Source organism: Rhodamnia argentea, chromosome 3 (assembly GCF_020921035.1).
Source record: "Rhodamnia argentea isolate NSW1041297 chromosome 3, ASM2092103v1, whole genome shotgun sequence".
NCBI classification, from domain to species: Eukaryota; Viridiplantae; Streptophyta; class Magnoliopsida; order Myrtales; family Myrtaceae; genus Rhodamnia; species Rhodamnia argentea.
The window spans coordinates 26,591,344-26,606,810 of NC_063152.1; the positions used below are offsets into that span (position 1 = coordinate 26,591,344).

Consider the following 15,467-nt stretch of genomic DNA (forward strand, 5'->3'; position numbering starts at 1 on the left):
TAAATCGGAAGGCAAAATTGGGCTTTTCGCGAGGCCCACCTCTCGGTCTTGCATTCGTGTACGCAGGTTGTGCGCTCGCGCCCAAGTTTCAGCTCGTTGGGTCTCCGTCGGGGCCTGGGATTTGCACCCCCCCTGCGCCTGTGTGCGAGGCATAGTACTTGTGTTGTGACAGTTACCACTCAAAAGGAGTGTAACTATCTATAAAGCACTCTAAAGCCTTCTTTCTTTTCAATGTGGGACTAGTGTTTTTCCACTTCCCACTTCCAACTCAAGGGTGTTCTTTGAGCATCAATTTCTCATTCATCCACCCTTCAATTTGTTCCATATTTCCAACAATCCCCCACATGAATGAAAATTGTTTTAGTTTTGACTCTGTGATAATGTTCAACAATTGAAACCTGCATAGGATAGGTAGGTGTTACTCTTTGAACCTTCCCTTATGAAAATGTATTTACTTTACTAGCTGTCCAGTAGACATGATATCCTTGAACTGTCCTGCTTTCTCATGTAAATGAACCATACACTTCACACGGGAATCATCTAAACGTTTGTTCAGTTCTCATGATTATGTTCGTTTTGGCCATGAACATCAACCTGGTTCTGCGAGAGTTTCTAAAAAATTTAGCCCTAAATAATTCTCCTTTGAAGCGGCCCTACTTCTCTCTCACATAGGTGATTACTTAATTTTGAGTAATTTGTTTACTCCACTTAAGAATCATTAAAGCAAAAATTGCTATCCTTTTCCTTACAATATCACTGGTATTTTATAGGAATGGTTTTAGGGATAAACCCCCACGGTGACATCACTAAGTTTATATAATTAGGTTGTCCCTTTGAACCTAGATCTTGGGATCTCCAGTCAACTAGGTTGGGTTTCCTTTATATCAACTTATTCTTTTATGGGCTTCGGTCCCATTCCTCTTGTCAATTTTTCAACTAACTCTCTATTTAACCCTTTGGTTAGCGGATCCGTAATATTATCCTTTGACTTTACGTAGTCAATAGAGATAATTCCAGTTGAGAGTAGTTGTCTAATGGTATTATGTCTACGACGTATATGTCTAGACTTACCATTATACATGTTACTCTGTGCCCTTCCAATCGCAGATTGATTGTCACAATGTATACAGATTGGTGGCACGGGTTTTTGCCATTTTGGAATATCCTCTAAGAAATGGTGTAGCCATTCAGCCTCTTCACCACATTTATCCAAAGCTATAAATTCAGATTCTATTGTGGATCCGGCTATAACAGTTTGTTTACGGGATTTCCAAGATACAGCAGAACCTGCTAATGTGAATACATATCCACTAGTAGATTTTGAGTCTTTTATATCGGATATCTAGTTCGCATCACTATATCCTTCTAAAACATTTGGGTATCCGGTATAGTGCAGGCCATGATTTCGAGTATACCGTAAGTACATAAGTACTCTCACTATTGCTTTCTAGTGATCAGCACTCGGATTGCTCGTATATCTACTCAATCTACTAACCGTATAGGCAATATCCGGTCTAGTACAATTCATTAAGTACATTAGACTTCCAATAACTCTAGAGTACTCTACTTGAGAAATACTCTCTCCTCTATTCGTGGATAGATGAAGACTATTGTCTAATGGTGTTCTAGCAATACTAGAATCATTCATGTTGAATTTTTCAAGAATCTTGTCCACATAGTGTGACCGGTTTAAAATAAGACCTTCTGACGTTCTTGTGATTTTAATTCCTAAAATCACATTAGCAAGTCCCATATCTTTCATGTCAAATCTTGAATTCAACATATTCTTGGTAGATTTCATCGTTTTGTCATCGCTTCCAACAATGAGTATGTCATCTACATAAAGACACAAAATGACATAACCATTTTCCGTCTCTTTAATGTAGACACATTTATCACATTCATTGATCTTAAATCCATTGGTAATCATTGCATAATCAAACTTTTCATGCCATTGCTTTAGCGCTTGTTTTAGGCCATACAATGATTTCACCAATTTACAGACTTTCCTTTCTTGCCCTGGAACCGTAAAACCCTCAGGTTGTTCCATGTAGATTTCTTCATCCAAATCACCATTTAGGAAAGCTGTTTTTACATCCATTTGATGTACTTCTAGATTTTGCAATGCTGCAATTGCAAGTATCATCCCGATGGAGTTTATTCTCGTCACTGGAGAATAAGTATCAAAGCAATCTAAGCCTTCTCGTTGTCCGTACCCTTTGATTACAAGTCTGGCTTTATACTTATCAATGGAGCCATCTGGTTTCATTTTCCTTTTAAAGATCCATTTAGACCCTAAAGGTTTACAACCAGGAGGAAGATCTACTAGCTCCCAAGTATGATTCCGCAAAATAGAATCAACTTCATTTTTTATTGCTTCTTTCCATAGAGGTCCTTCGGAAGAATTCACAGCTTCTGCATAGTTTAATGGTTCATTTTCTAACAAATAAGTTAGAAAATCATTTCCAAATGATTTTTCCACTCTTGCTCTTTTGCTACGTCTGGGTTCTAGTTCATGATCTGAATCATGACTTTTTCCATTCATAGTTTCATTTGTTCGTTTAGACGAACTTGATCCATCATTGGATTTGCAAGGAAATACATCTTCAAAGAATGATGCATTCCTAGATTCCATGATCGTATTCTTGTGTATATCTGGAATTTTCGATTCATGTACAAGAAATCGATATGCATTACTGTTATGTGCATAGCCTATAAAGATACGATCCACCGTTTTAGGACCTATCTTTATTTTCTTTGGTGTTGGAACAGCCACTTTTGCAAGACACCCCCACACTCGTAAGTATTTGTAGGATGGTCTCCTACCTTTCCATAGCTCATAAGGGGTTTTATCCTCTTTCTTTCGAGGTACCTTATTTAAAAGGCAATTGCTTGACAAAATAGCTTCACCCCACATATTTTAAGGTAAACCTGAACTCGGTAATAATGCATTCATCATTTCTTTCAATGTGCGATTTTTACGTTCAGCAACACCATTTGATTGAGGTGAGTAGGGTGCAGTTACTTCATGTATAATTCCGTGTTGTGTACATAATTCACCAATTGGTACTTCGTACTCACCACCTCTATCACTTCTCAATCTTTTAATTTTCTTGTTAAGTTGATTTTCAACTTCATTCTTATAGAGAACAAATTTCTCTAAGGCTTCATCTTTGCTTTTAAGCAAATACACATAGCAGTATTTCGTGCTATCATCGATAAAAGTAATAAAGTATTTATTACCACCTCTTGTTTGCATGAATTTCAAATCGCAAACATCACTATGAATTAATCCAAGGGGTTCGGTGTTTCTTTCAATTGTTTGAAACGATGATCTGGTTAATTTTGCCTCAACACAAATTTCACATTTATATTTTAAATCAATTTGGAATGAGGGTATATGTTCCAAGTTAATTAATCTACGCAATGTATCATAATTAACGTGTCCTAGTCTACCATGCCATAAATTGGAAGACTCAAGCAAATAAACGGAAGACTTATTATCTTTATTGATAATTGTCATTACATTGAGCTTAAACAGCCCATCGGTTACATATCCCTTCCCCACATACATTCTAGATTTAGACAAAATAACTTTGTCCGACTCGAACACCATACGAAATCCATGCTTGTTCAACAGCGACCCGGAGACCAGGATCTTTCGAATTTTCGGCACATATAGGACATTATTCAGAGTCGGCTCTTTTCCGGATGTCATCTTCAACAGTACCTTCCCTTGGCCTTCGACAGCAGAAGAGGCAGAGTTTCCCATGAAAACTTTCTCCCCAATAATTGGTTCGAAAGTTGTGAATAGGTCCTTATTGGAGCATACGTGCCTAGTGGCACCAGTGTCAATCCACCATTCCTTCGGATTGGACCCAACCAAGTTCACTTCAGAAACCATTGCAGAGAGGTTTATATCTGACACATCTTGAGCGATGTCATTCACCATATTTGTTTCATAACTCTTCTTCTTTGGAAATCTGCAATCCACAAATCTATGACCCATCTTGCCACGGTTGAAGCATTTTCCTTGAAACTTGTTCTTGGAAACTCCTCCTTTTGGTCCCAACTTTGGCTTGGCAATCTTCTTGTTCTTGGGGCCATGCCTATGCTCCACAACATTTGCTTTAGCCGTAGTAGGATTGAACCCTCTACGTTCGGAACCTCTGTTATCTTCTTCGATTCGAAGTCTAACAATCAGCTCCTCTAGGTTCATTTCCTTTCGCTTGTGCTTGAGGTAGTTCTTGAAATCCTTCCACCCGGGAGGTAGCTTCTCAATAATAGAAGCTACTTGGAAGGTTTCACTCAAGATCATGCCTTCAGCCTGAATCTCATGCAAGATCACTTGAATTTCTTGCACTTGATCGATCACGGTCTTAGAATCCACCATCTTATAATCAAGGAATCGACCGACAACAAATTTCTTTGCTCCGGCATCCTCTGTTTTATATTTCCGGTCCAAGGATTCCCATAACTCCTTTGCTGTTTTTATTGCACAATAGACATTGTACAACGAGTCATGTAAACCGTTCATGACATAGTTCCTACATAGGAAGTCAGAGTGCTTCCATGCCTCAACGGCGTTGAAGGCTTGCTTATCCGTTTGTCCCTCGGATAGCTTAGGAGCTTCCTCGGTCAAGAATCTCGCAAGATTCAAGGTTGTTAAGTAAAACAGCATCTTTTGCTGCCACCTTTTAAAGTTCGATCCGTTGAACTTTTCGGGTTTCTCACCATGGTGGACAGAAACCGCAGCAGGGCGAGAGGATGATCCAGGCAATTGGACACCTAAGGCAGAGACAGAGCTTTGGTTGATGTTGTCGGCGAGCACATCAACAACTTCGTTTCCAGTAGCCATTTGAATTTCAAGTACGAGTCGAGATCGGAATCTGTTTTAAGATTGTAACAAAATTCAATATGGCGATAATATAAATGTCGTGATCAGTATACAAATTGATAAATGTATTAAAATTGAAATTAGAATAGTACAATCACAGAAACGAACATAAATGGAATTGCAATAATAATATTGAAAAGAAACGGTGCCGATACAAATAATACCGAGGCCTGTGTTTGACACAGTTTCCTTAAAACAGATTCGTCCCCTCTATTACGTGCTCGAGGTTTCGTGAACGTCTGTCTCCCAGGATACAACGGTTGGCAGCGAAGAAGCAAGCACGCACCTCAAGGCTGTCGGTAAACCCGAACAAAGCGGAACCAAACACTATCGAAAACAATGCAAATGCTGAGAGCAGAAAGAGAGAGGATTTTCGGACGAGCCAAAAAATTGTGGATAGGAAGCCACCTACTTCTAGGGTCGGTGGGGGATGTTTCGGAAATTGAACTATAACGGCCAATTAAATTTGCCGTTATTATGTAACGACAGAATCAATTCAGCAGCCGTTGCCGTTTCAACATTAACCTGCTAATGAATTATAACGGCTGATTAAATCCGCCGTTATAATATCGATTTCATAACGGCAATGCCATTAATCTGCCGTTATAATATCGATTTCAGCAACCGTTACAAAAAATTGTAACAATTTGAGTTGGAAAAATAAATCGGAAGGCAAAATTGGGCTTTTCGCGAGGCCCACCTCTCGGTCTTGCATTCGTGTACGCGGGTTGTGCGCTCGCGCCCAAGTTTCAGCTCGTTGAGCCTCCGTCGGGGCCTGGGATTTGCACCCCTCCTGCGCCCGTGCGCGAGGCATAGTACTTGTGTTGTGACAGTTACCACTCAAAAGGAGCGTAACTATCTATAAAGCACTCTAAAGCCTTCTTTCTTTTCAATGTGGGACTAGTGTTTTTCCACTTCCCACTTCCAACTCAAGGGTGTTTTTTGAGCATCAATTTCTCATTCATCCACCCTTCAATTTGTTCCATATTTCCAACATATTCAACATCCGCCAATTTGCTTAGCAGACCAACTTCAAATTTTTGGCATCCATCTATTTCAGTTTTGAATAGATGATTGCATCCTATAACGGACATATTGAAATAATGGGATAACAATACTAGAAGGATCAAAACTATTGTGCCGAACACGGGATGTTTTACCCTAATAAGTTTTCGATTGCCGAAAAATAGTAGGTAGCATTATTTTTAAAGATAAATAATTCCATGTGGCCCGACGGAGATATCAATCCTTAATATACAAAGTAGAAAACAATGCCATTTGACAACACAAAAGAGCCCCAGTTAAATTAAGAAATTGTGTTTATTTTACTAGTCCAACCAAACCCTTGCCCCAAATTTCACTCTTAATCCGAATGGATCATTTGATAGCGGAGCGACCCGACCGTTAACCCGACATTTGGGAGGATAAAGATTCACGAAGAGGGAGAGAGTGAGATTAGGTTTGGCGAGCGATGTCGTTTTGGGCTGATTTTCTAGTCACGTCGGATATCGTATTCTTTGCCCCGTGAACGATGTCGTTTTGGGCTGATGTTCACATCATATTTGCCACGTTGGATCTTTTGTAACTTTTAAAAGCCACGGAGGGCATGTTAGTAATTATCATAAATCACATGTAGGATTTTACGGCAAACCAAATTACGAGGTATCTTAAATAATTAACTTTTAGAAGTGTTAGATTCAAAGTGATCATTTGCAAAGTTTCGACAAGAAGCCATGCATTGTACAATAATTTTGACCCTTTTAGTGTTCTTTTTCCTTCTTTCTAGATCAAACCCGCTCTTTCAATAAGAACCGATTTTTCAATTCGGTTCAATTTTCTTGAAAAATCGAACCGAACCGAATTGAACCATTAGCATGCAAGCTTGAACTAAACCAAATCTCGCCCTGAATTGAATATGAATTGAACCAAAATTTTAGTTCGGTTCGGTTTTTTATTTTTCTTTTTTTGATTTTGATTTTGACTTTTGTTTTTCCTTCTTCTTTTGTTTGTTTTCTTTTTAGGCCCTCAACATCAAAAAAAAAAAAAAAAAGGAAAAGGAAAAATATAAAAAGGTTATTATGGAGATTTTCAGTGCGATTTGGTTAACCGAATTGAATCGAAATAACTAAATTGGAAGGAATGAAGAGTCATTTTTCAATTATCTAAACTGAAAATCGAACCGAAATGCACGAAATTTTCAATTTAGTTCGGTTTTATTAGCAGTTTGGTTCAGTTTTCCAGTTTGATTTTGACACCCTTAATTATCCCTCATTTGTGGAAAAGAGAAATGGCTACAATAAGAGCTCGGTGTCATTGTGTTAACAAAAAGTGGCTTGGTATTATGTCCACTACAGAAACCAAACTTCATAAGTTCAGGAAATGATGTTCTCTTTTTTTCCCCCTTTCGTTAAAACATCCGATTCATGAAAAATAAATGATTTGAAAATAATTTTCTTGATAGTTTGTATTGTTTGAAATAATTAATCTATAAAAATATATTTTATCATCAACAACAAAACTTTTCATGGACGATTCGATCATACATTTTAATAACCATTATAAGTGATCATGTTTAAAGAAAATATTTTACAAATCATTTATTTTCTGTAAAAAATAAAACTCAGGTGTGCAATCATTACCTCTAAGAAGTTAGATTGTTAGACTACAACACATTACATATCATCGGCTTAACTTTTCCCTTGGGTGTGAAATTACGAGGAAAGACTAAATGTTGTGGATCCAATATGTGTGGATGAAAGAGTTTTGACAGTTAATACGCGTCAGAATTCAAGGGCTTGTTTTTTTTTAATATGACTCTAAGTGTGACGAATCATTTTCGAATGTGACTCTCCAAGTTGGTTCTTTTAAAACTTCAAATACTTGTTGTTTAGAATCAAATAAAAGCAAAAAATATAATTTTTTTTCACTTTCCTGTCAAAATGTAAAATACTATTCAAAACTTTAAAGGAGAAAATTGTATGAGAACCAAATCTTAACATTTATACTTTGCCAAATTCTAAGTGTTTTGCATTAAAAATAGTTAAACTTTGTGAATAGCAAGATCTAGGTTAAATGAAAAAAATTAAGTACTAAAGTAAATCCAGTCAAACTAGATTATTATAGTACCTTGTATAGCGGCTTCTTTTCTTTTTTATTTTTTATAGGTTAACAGTGCAGTAGCACGCATTGCTGACTCTGAGTGTTTTGTTTTATTAGACGGACTAGATTCCCAAATCCAGGAGATCTCAACTATGGGTGATCGGTTCCCGGTCCGGTTCGATTCCCCTCAAGAACCGAGAATCGGACTAGTGGTCTCTGTTCTCAATTTTTTGGAATCGGGAACCGGACCACCGGTCCAGTCAAGTTCTCGGGCGAATCCATTGGAGCGGACACATGCCAAAAAAAAAATGTGCACCATTCCTAACATAGAGCACATGAGCTTGGTTACTTTCAAAAAATAAAACAGAGTGTAACTAAAAAGACTTCCACATAGGAGAATAAAAAATAGAGAGTGCCAATAGCTTCTTACTTTTGGAAAAATTTCTTGGACACAGTTAACAAGTAAAGAGATGATAACATTTTTTTTATAAAAAAAAAATTAGATCGATCCGGTCCGAGCGATTCGATCATAGGTTCCTAGAATCGGGAACAGGACCGCTCCCTCTAGAACCGAGAACCGGACCACCGGTCCTGGTCCGGTCCGAGCGGTCCTTGTCCGAATGGTCCGATCTGCTCACCCCTAATCTCAACGCATTCACCTACTTCAAGGACAATCCTAAGTATAATAATCCAGAGTTAAACTCCTTTCATAATGAAAACAAAAAATCACATGCACAAATGATTTTAGTAATAAAAACAGCACGTGGAAAATGAATTTGAAGATTCTAGACTTCGTTTATAAAACGAATAAAAGGAGCACGTAGATACATGTTGACTTTGACTATACTCACTATTGAAACAAAAAAACAGATGCTTGCTTCACAAATAGTTGACAATCTAATAATCAAATATCTTATGATACGTTATGTAAATTTGACTTTTGAACATTTGATGCGATTCCATTAATGCAAGCAAACACCAACTCCCACAAGAAAGAAGAAGCGATGTCTCCTTTTCTTTTTATTAGTAAAGAAAAAGCACATTAATTGATAATTTACTTTGTGAATTTTGGTTACCGCTATCTAAACTAATTATATGACTAATCCATAAATTTATCTAAGCAAAGAAAGATTATTCCAAACCACAATGAAAGAGATTAATCCAAAACACCATGAAAGTCGATCCCGTAGTAAACCATGTTATAAGTAAAATCTTATCCACCTTTATCAAAATAAAAATATCCCATGGGGAGATGAAATAAAAATAGATAAGATTTTTTATATCCATGACATAAAATCTATTTTTATCGAATAACAAATAAAAAATTAAAATAATAATTAAAAATACAAAAAAAATAATGGACAATTTCGTTTTTGATTCATTCCTATTTTAACTTATATATTTGAATTTCTTTCTATTATGTGCTGTATATTTGCTGCATATATATTTATTTAGTACCTATTTTTATTACATATTTTAGGGATGCTAGTATAGTTTATTACTTAATAAAAATTTGGGAAAATTTCAAAAAAGGGCCTAGAGTAGCCTCGTTTTCTCAAAAAAGGGCCTAGAGTGAATATCGTTTCAAATAAGGGCCTGAAGTGCTCAAATCATTTCAAATAAGGGCCTAACTAAAGGATAATTTTGTCTTTTAAATTTCTAGCCTTTTCTTTTCTGTTTTTCTTTTTTTCTCCTCCCCTCCCCTCCCCTCCCGTTCATCATCTCTTCTGACTTGAATGCACGGTGGTCTTCGTCTTCCATCTGCCGACGCACTCAAGGAAAGAGAGAGAGAGAGACCAAGGGTTGGGTCATTCCTTCATTTCTTTCCCTCGCGACGAATGGATTGATCGGAAGTGAGGCTTTGAATCGGTCTTGCGGAGGGATTTCGTTGGGTGTTTCCGAATGGTGGAGAGATTTTGTGGACCAGCGATAAAGAAACCGTAAAAACTAAGCGTTCCGATGGTGACCAATAACAATAACTCATCGGAGATGCCGGAAGAGCCGAGCATCGACACCGACAAAGCTCAACTACGAGATCTTCTCAATCGTCGAGAGCAAGTTCCTCTTCGGCTACGACGACCCCAAGCTCCGGGTCCCCAAGCAAATGAACCCAAAAACCACCCGCCGACGCCGACGAGGACAATAACAACCCCTCCGCCATCAAGAACCAGCGAGGCAAAATCTGCATCCTTGCCGTTGATCGCAGCGACATGCGGGGCATGCCCCCCGGCAAAGCCCTCGCCTATCCGGAGCGTACCCTCAAGTCGAAGTCCAACAACCCGGACGCCAGCATCGTTGACTACTTCGACGTCGCCGCAAGCACCGGTGTAGGTGGCATCCTTACCACCACGCTCTTCGCCACAAAGGACCACACTTGCCCGATTTTGCGGGAAAACGACATGTGGAAGTTTCTCGCCGACCACGGCCGGAAGTTCTACCGCTCACGGCCCGTCTCCAGCTCGGGCGGATTCCTGCGAGGGGGGCTCCGCTCCACGTCGTCGGCGACGGCCGCACGGGAGAGGCTCGTGAGGGAGTCCTTCAGCGACGGGCGGGAAGGGAGCCGACGCCGAGGGACACGCTGAAGCTGGTTCCGGTGCCGTGCTACGACTTGACAAGCTCGGCACCACTCCTGTTCTCACGTGCGGACACGTTGGAAATGGACAAGTTCGACCGACTTCCGGCTCGGGGGGGTGTGCCGGGCCACGTCGGCGGAGCCTAGCGTCCGGGAGCCGGTGCAGATGCGCTCGGTGGATGGGCGGACGCGGTGCGTGGTGGTGGGAGGGACGTTGGCGATGAGCAACCTCGCGGCGGCGGCGATCACGCACGTGCTGCACAACAAGTGGGAGTTCCCATTGGTGTGAGGGATGGAGGACCTGTCGAAGAAGACGTGCTGGAGGAGACGATGAACAGGGGAGGGGAGGGGAGGAGAAAAAAAAAGAAAATAGAAAAGAAAAGGCTAAAAGATTAAAAGATAAAAATATCCTTCAATTAGGCCCCTATTTGAAACGATTAAAGCACTTCGGGCTCTTATTTGAAACGATGTTCACTCTAGGCCCTTATTTGAGAAAATGAGACCACTTCGGGCCCTTTTTTGAAATTTTCCCTAAAAATTTTATTGAGGGATGATGGAAGGAAATAAAAAACAAACGAAAAGGAGGGAAAAAAATAATTAAAAAAATAAGTAAATGAAAATTAAGTAGAATAACCCCGATTATAAGTCAATTAATTCAAACTTGAAATAGATCTTTCTAATTCACTCCATCTCTTCTTCTCCATATCTCTGATTCATGTTGACGCTTCATGACTCATTCGTAGCTCTTAGTTCACGTTAAAGCTCCACGAAAATGATGACAGAGCTGAAGTTTCTTCTGCTCTATAGCTCTCTAGTTTACGTCAAAAGTCCATAAAAGTAGCAAAAGAGTCGATGCTCCTAATTTCTATAGCTCTATGGTTCATGTTAAAGTTTCACAACAGTGACGAGAGAGTCAAAGCATTATATTGTTAGAAAGCACACAATAAAAGCCCGATACCTTCATCCGGGAAAATCACTAAGAGGGAGCCGAAGTCCAAGCTCTTGACCAACTAGGATATATTAACTGTTCAACACCACATCAATTTTTCTATTTGAGACTTCTCTAACACAACTCACATGGGTATCTTAACAATCTTCCCCTCACGAGCTCGGTGTTAGATTTGCTCCCCTTTAATTGAGGTTGGGTTGGTCACCAGATTCCTTCTTTGAGATATTCATCAAACACAAATAAATATTGAAAGTGGGCCACCAATCAACCATCGACTCTGATTCCATTTGTTAGGAAATGCGCAGTAGAAGCCCGATACATTCTTCCAGGGAGATCGCCAAGGGGGAACCTAAGTCCGAGCCCATCAACATATCCAATTGTATCAATCTTTACTCAAAAGCTTAAACCAATGAGTTATTGATCAACTAGGATATATTAACTCCTCAACATTACATCAATTCTCCGATGTGGGACTTCTCTTACATAACTCACACGTGCATTCTAACATATATTTATTGAATCGCGAAGATGAATAATCATGTTTTCCCTCTTGTACTAGATTTGGCGTTTGCTGATTGATCTACCTTGTCAATGTTGGTGTAGCTTGTTTACATTTCTTGTCATTGTCGAACCTATTTAACATGTAGATCATACAATAATTATGAACTGACTAATGAATGTCATGTCCATTTGTGCATTTGCGATTTCTTTAGCAGTGAATCATGAGAAATTCTTACCAGCTTCATTTTGCATTTTCGGATGCATTTACATCAAATGACGTTCATACCAAACAATAATATAATAGTATATGAAAATATTCGGCTTTATTCCCACAAATCATCAAACAATGGATAGGATATAACAAAATTTGTAGATTTAATATCTTATCATATCCATTCATATCATGGTTAAAAATCTAGATGACAAAAAGCAACCTTATAGTATGTGGATAATCCACTATTTATTGAACGCTATAATTTGTTATATCGGGCTCTACGAGTTAAAATAGTTGAACTTACCATTGATTGGAAAGACCTCTAACAACGGTTAAACTCATTCATCTAATATGCATATCATCCGATATGTCTTTATATGAGAGAATTAACATTATATAAGCAAGGAAAGGCACATATATAGAGAAAAAAATTTATCTGTATAACTAACTACTAGGTAAAATTATGCTTTCCATTTTTAACGATTTTTTATTCAATATAAATTAAAAACAATTAATTTAATTGAATACTAATATGAAAAGATGCAACTCTTATATGTATAGATATACTGTCCACTAATTACTATTACCCTTGACAAGAAGATATAGCTATATTAATTAACTAAACGCATTACTACATAATAACAATAGCACAATATATACACTAAAAAGTCATAAATTAATTTTGAAAATTGTATCTCGTGGTTATTGCATCTATATAAAATATGTAAATTTGAAAGAAGATTGGAAGCACCATAAGCGTTTTCAATTTCAATGTTTAAAAAAAATTAATATTGAGCTTGTACTGATATTTTTAATTTGAGCAAGGTCAGAATTTTATCTTAATACTTTTCCATATAAAATATGTATTCTTTTAACTTTTTCCTATTTTATGCACATGTTACTCTTCTTTAATGAAAAACAAAATCCTACAAAACAACTATGTTATACTTTAGAATGTAATACAAACAATGATACCAACTGTAACGATCCAATCCGATTAGGATGGAGAGTGGCTGGGTGGGCCAGAGGGTTCGGACAAGAAGCGGCTCTTAGCGTGCTTCTATAATGGCAAAAGAAGCAGGCTTTTAGATGGGAAGGATTCAACTCACGGATTCGCCTTTTGACGTAACACATCAAATACAAGAATATTATGCTTGGGCCATATATGTGAAAACTGTAATTATTTCATGCTAACTTTTTCGGAAGGTCACCCACCTAGTAATGCTCCAGCCCGAGCATACTTACTTTAGAGTTCTAGAGCAAAGCTTGACGTTACATCAAAAGATACCTCTATGGATTACTTTTATTTTTCTTATCAACATCCTAGGCACGCTCTCCCCATGTTAGATGTGCACTTCGGTCCATTCTTACCCATTTTCATCCTAGAAACCTAATAAGAGCCGCTTCTTATCCAAGCCCTATGGCCGGCAACCACTCGCGCCCTCATTGTACCATGTCGTTACACCAACGCCGTCTAGTTGAGCACCAAGACTCCTGTGCCATCTCGCACGAGCTACCTCCTTGCACCGTTATTCTTCGAGTCCCGAATCTCTACCACATACTTCCCCCATAGCCATTTCCTCACTCCTCGGTAGTTACACCCTCCGGGCACTGCCTCATTCGCTTCAATGTGTCCGTATTTCACGACAGATTGCTCCTTCAATGAGCTGGGCAATTCAAACCCTATACTTTTTGGCTAGGTTCACTCCCATGTGAAGGAAGCCCAATGAAGTGCAGGCCCAAAGACTTGAGCCCGTATGAAGATACATATGAAGAGATATGGTTTCTCGCTATCTTTTATATATCGTAGCCGCAAAATACATTCTTTTAGATGGAGTAGCAAGAGAGAAAGACAAAAGAAAATCTGGAAAGAGGATACCGTTTGATTTTGATCATGCTAACATCGGAGGTCCATTCGTGGTCCGATTGCTCTCGACGCATTATTCTCGAATCTAATCAATTTGATTTTCATCTAGATCTTCTTTCATCAAGTTTTTTGTGGGTAGAACTAAACTCGCGTTTTAGTAAGATTTATCCTTGATCTCTTGGATCTCTTGCGAATTTACATGTATTGCCAAGAATGGTATTCTTGATGTATTTGCTGCTATGTACCTCTAGTATTAACTAGAGAAGAAAATTGTCCACCCAATTCGTTGATAGTGAAGTTTTTGGGTGGACTCCGGTCCCAAGATTTTTATCTCCTCACATTGGGAAGATTTTCCACGTAAAAATTCTCTCGTGTTCATGGGTGCTTGGTGTTTATTTATTTTGCCGGATACATTGCTCCATTATATCGTTTCCTATTAGGTTTGCACAAGAGGGGAAATTTCTTTATCCCGCTACGCTAATTCGATATTGTTAAGATTGTCACCGATTTCCTAATAAAGTGATATCAGAGCTTTGGTTCTTGCTGAATTTTTGTGCCTTGTGGTAAAAGATGAAAATGAATACGAGTATAGTGGTTACACTGAATGGTTCAAATTATCATGTCGGGAAAAAAAATGGAAGACCTTTTTTATGTGAACGATTATTATTTGCCTGTGTTTGCCGATGAGAAACCAGAGAACAAATCTGATGCTGAATGGTCTATATGTCATCATCAAGTGTATAGTAATATTAGGCAGTGGGTAGACGATAATGTTTGAACCATATCATTGGAGAAACACATGCACGCAGTTTATGGAATAAGCTCGAACAACCGTATGCTCGAAAGACCGGGAATAATAAGTTATTTCTGACTAAACGGATGATGGCTTTGAGATGTCATGATGGTACTCCTTTGACTAACCATTTAAATTATTTTCAAAGAATTATAAATCAGTTGGCTATGATGGGAATCGCGTTTGATGATGAGATGTAAGCATTATAATTGCTTGGTACTTTGCCGGACTCGTGGGAAACATTTTGAACGTCTTTGTCTAATTCAGCCCCGGATGGTAAGATTACCATGGATTTGACCAAGAGTAGTGTTTTGAATGAATATATGCGAAGGAAGACATAGGAATCATCTTCATACTCTGATGCCTTAGTTGTGAAAAAAGGGGGAAGAAGTGAGACTCGAGATTATAAGTGTCGAGGTAAAAGCAGAGGCAAATCTAATAAATTTACAAATATGGAGTGTTATTATTGCCATCAGAAGGGACATATCCAGAGGTATTGCGATCTGTTAAAAAGAGAGAAACATAAAGAGAAATGTAAAGAGATGAAAAGTGATAATAACAGCGATAACAATCGT

The 15,467-nt window shown here is 38.4% G+C and overlaps 1 protein-coding gene and 1 pseudogene across 1 annotated transcript; one reads left to right on the forward strand and one right to left on the reverse strand.

Annotated features, from left to right (window-relative positions):
- Nucleotides 1-3,410: 3,410 nt before the first annotated feature.
- Nucleotides 3,411-4,858, reverse strand: LOC125314156. Its single transcript, XM_048275644.1, has 2 exons — nucleotides 3,527-4,858; nucleotides 3,411-3,419 (listed from the first exon to the last, which is right to left on the reverse strand). The coding sequence occupies exons 1-2, from the start codon at nucleotides 4,856-4,858 to the stop codon at nucleotides 3,411-3,413; spliced, it is 1,341 nt and encodes a 446-aa protein (XP_048131601.1).
- A 1,570-nt stretch (nucleotides 4,859-6,428) lies between these two features.
- Nucleotides 6,429-14,711, forward strand: LOC115726313 (annotated as a pseudogene).
- The last annotated feature ends 756 nt before the right edge of the window (nucleotides 14,712-15,467 follow it).

Coding starts and splice junctions, on each gene's coding strand:
- LOC125314156 (XM_048275644.1), bottom strand. CDS start 4,858: ATGGCTACTGGAAACGAAGTTGTTGATGTGCTCGCCGACAACATCAAC.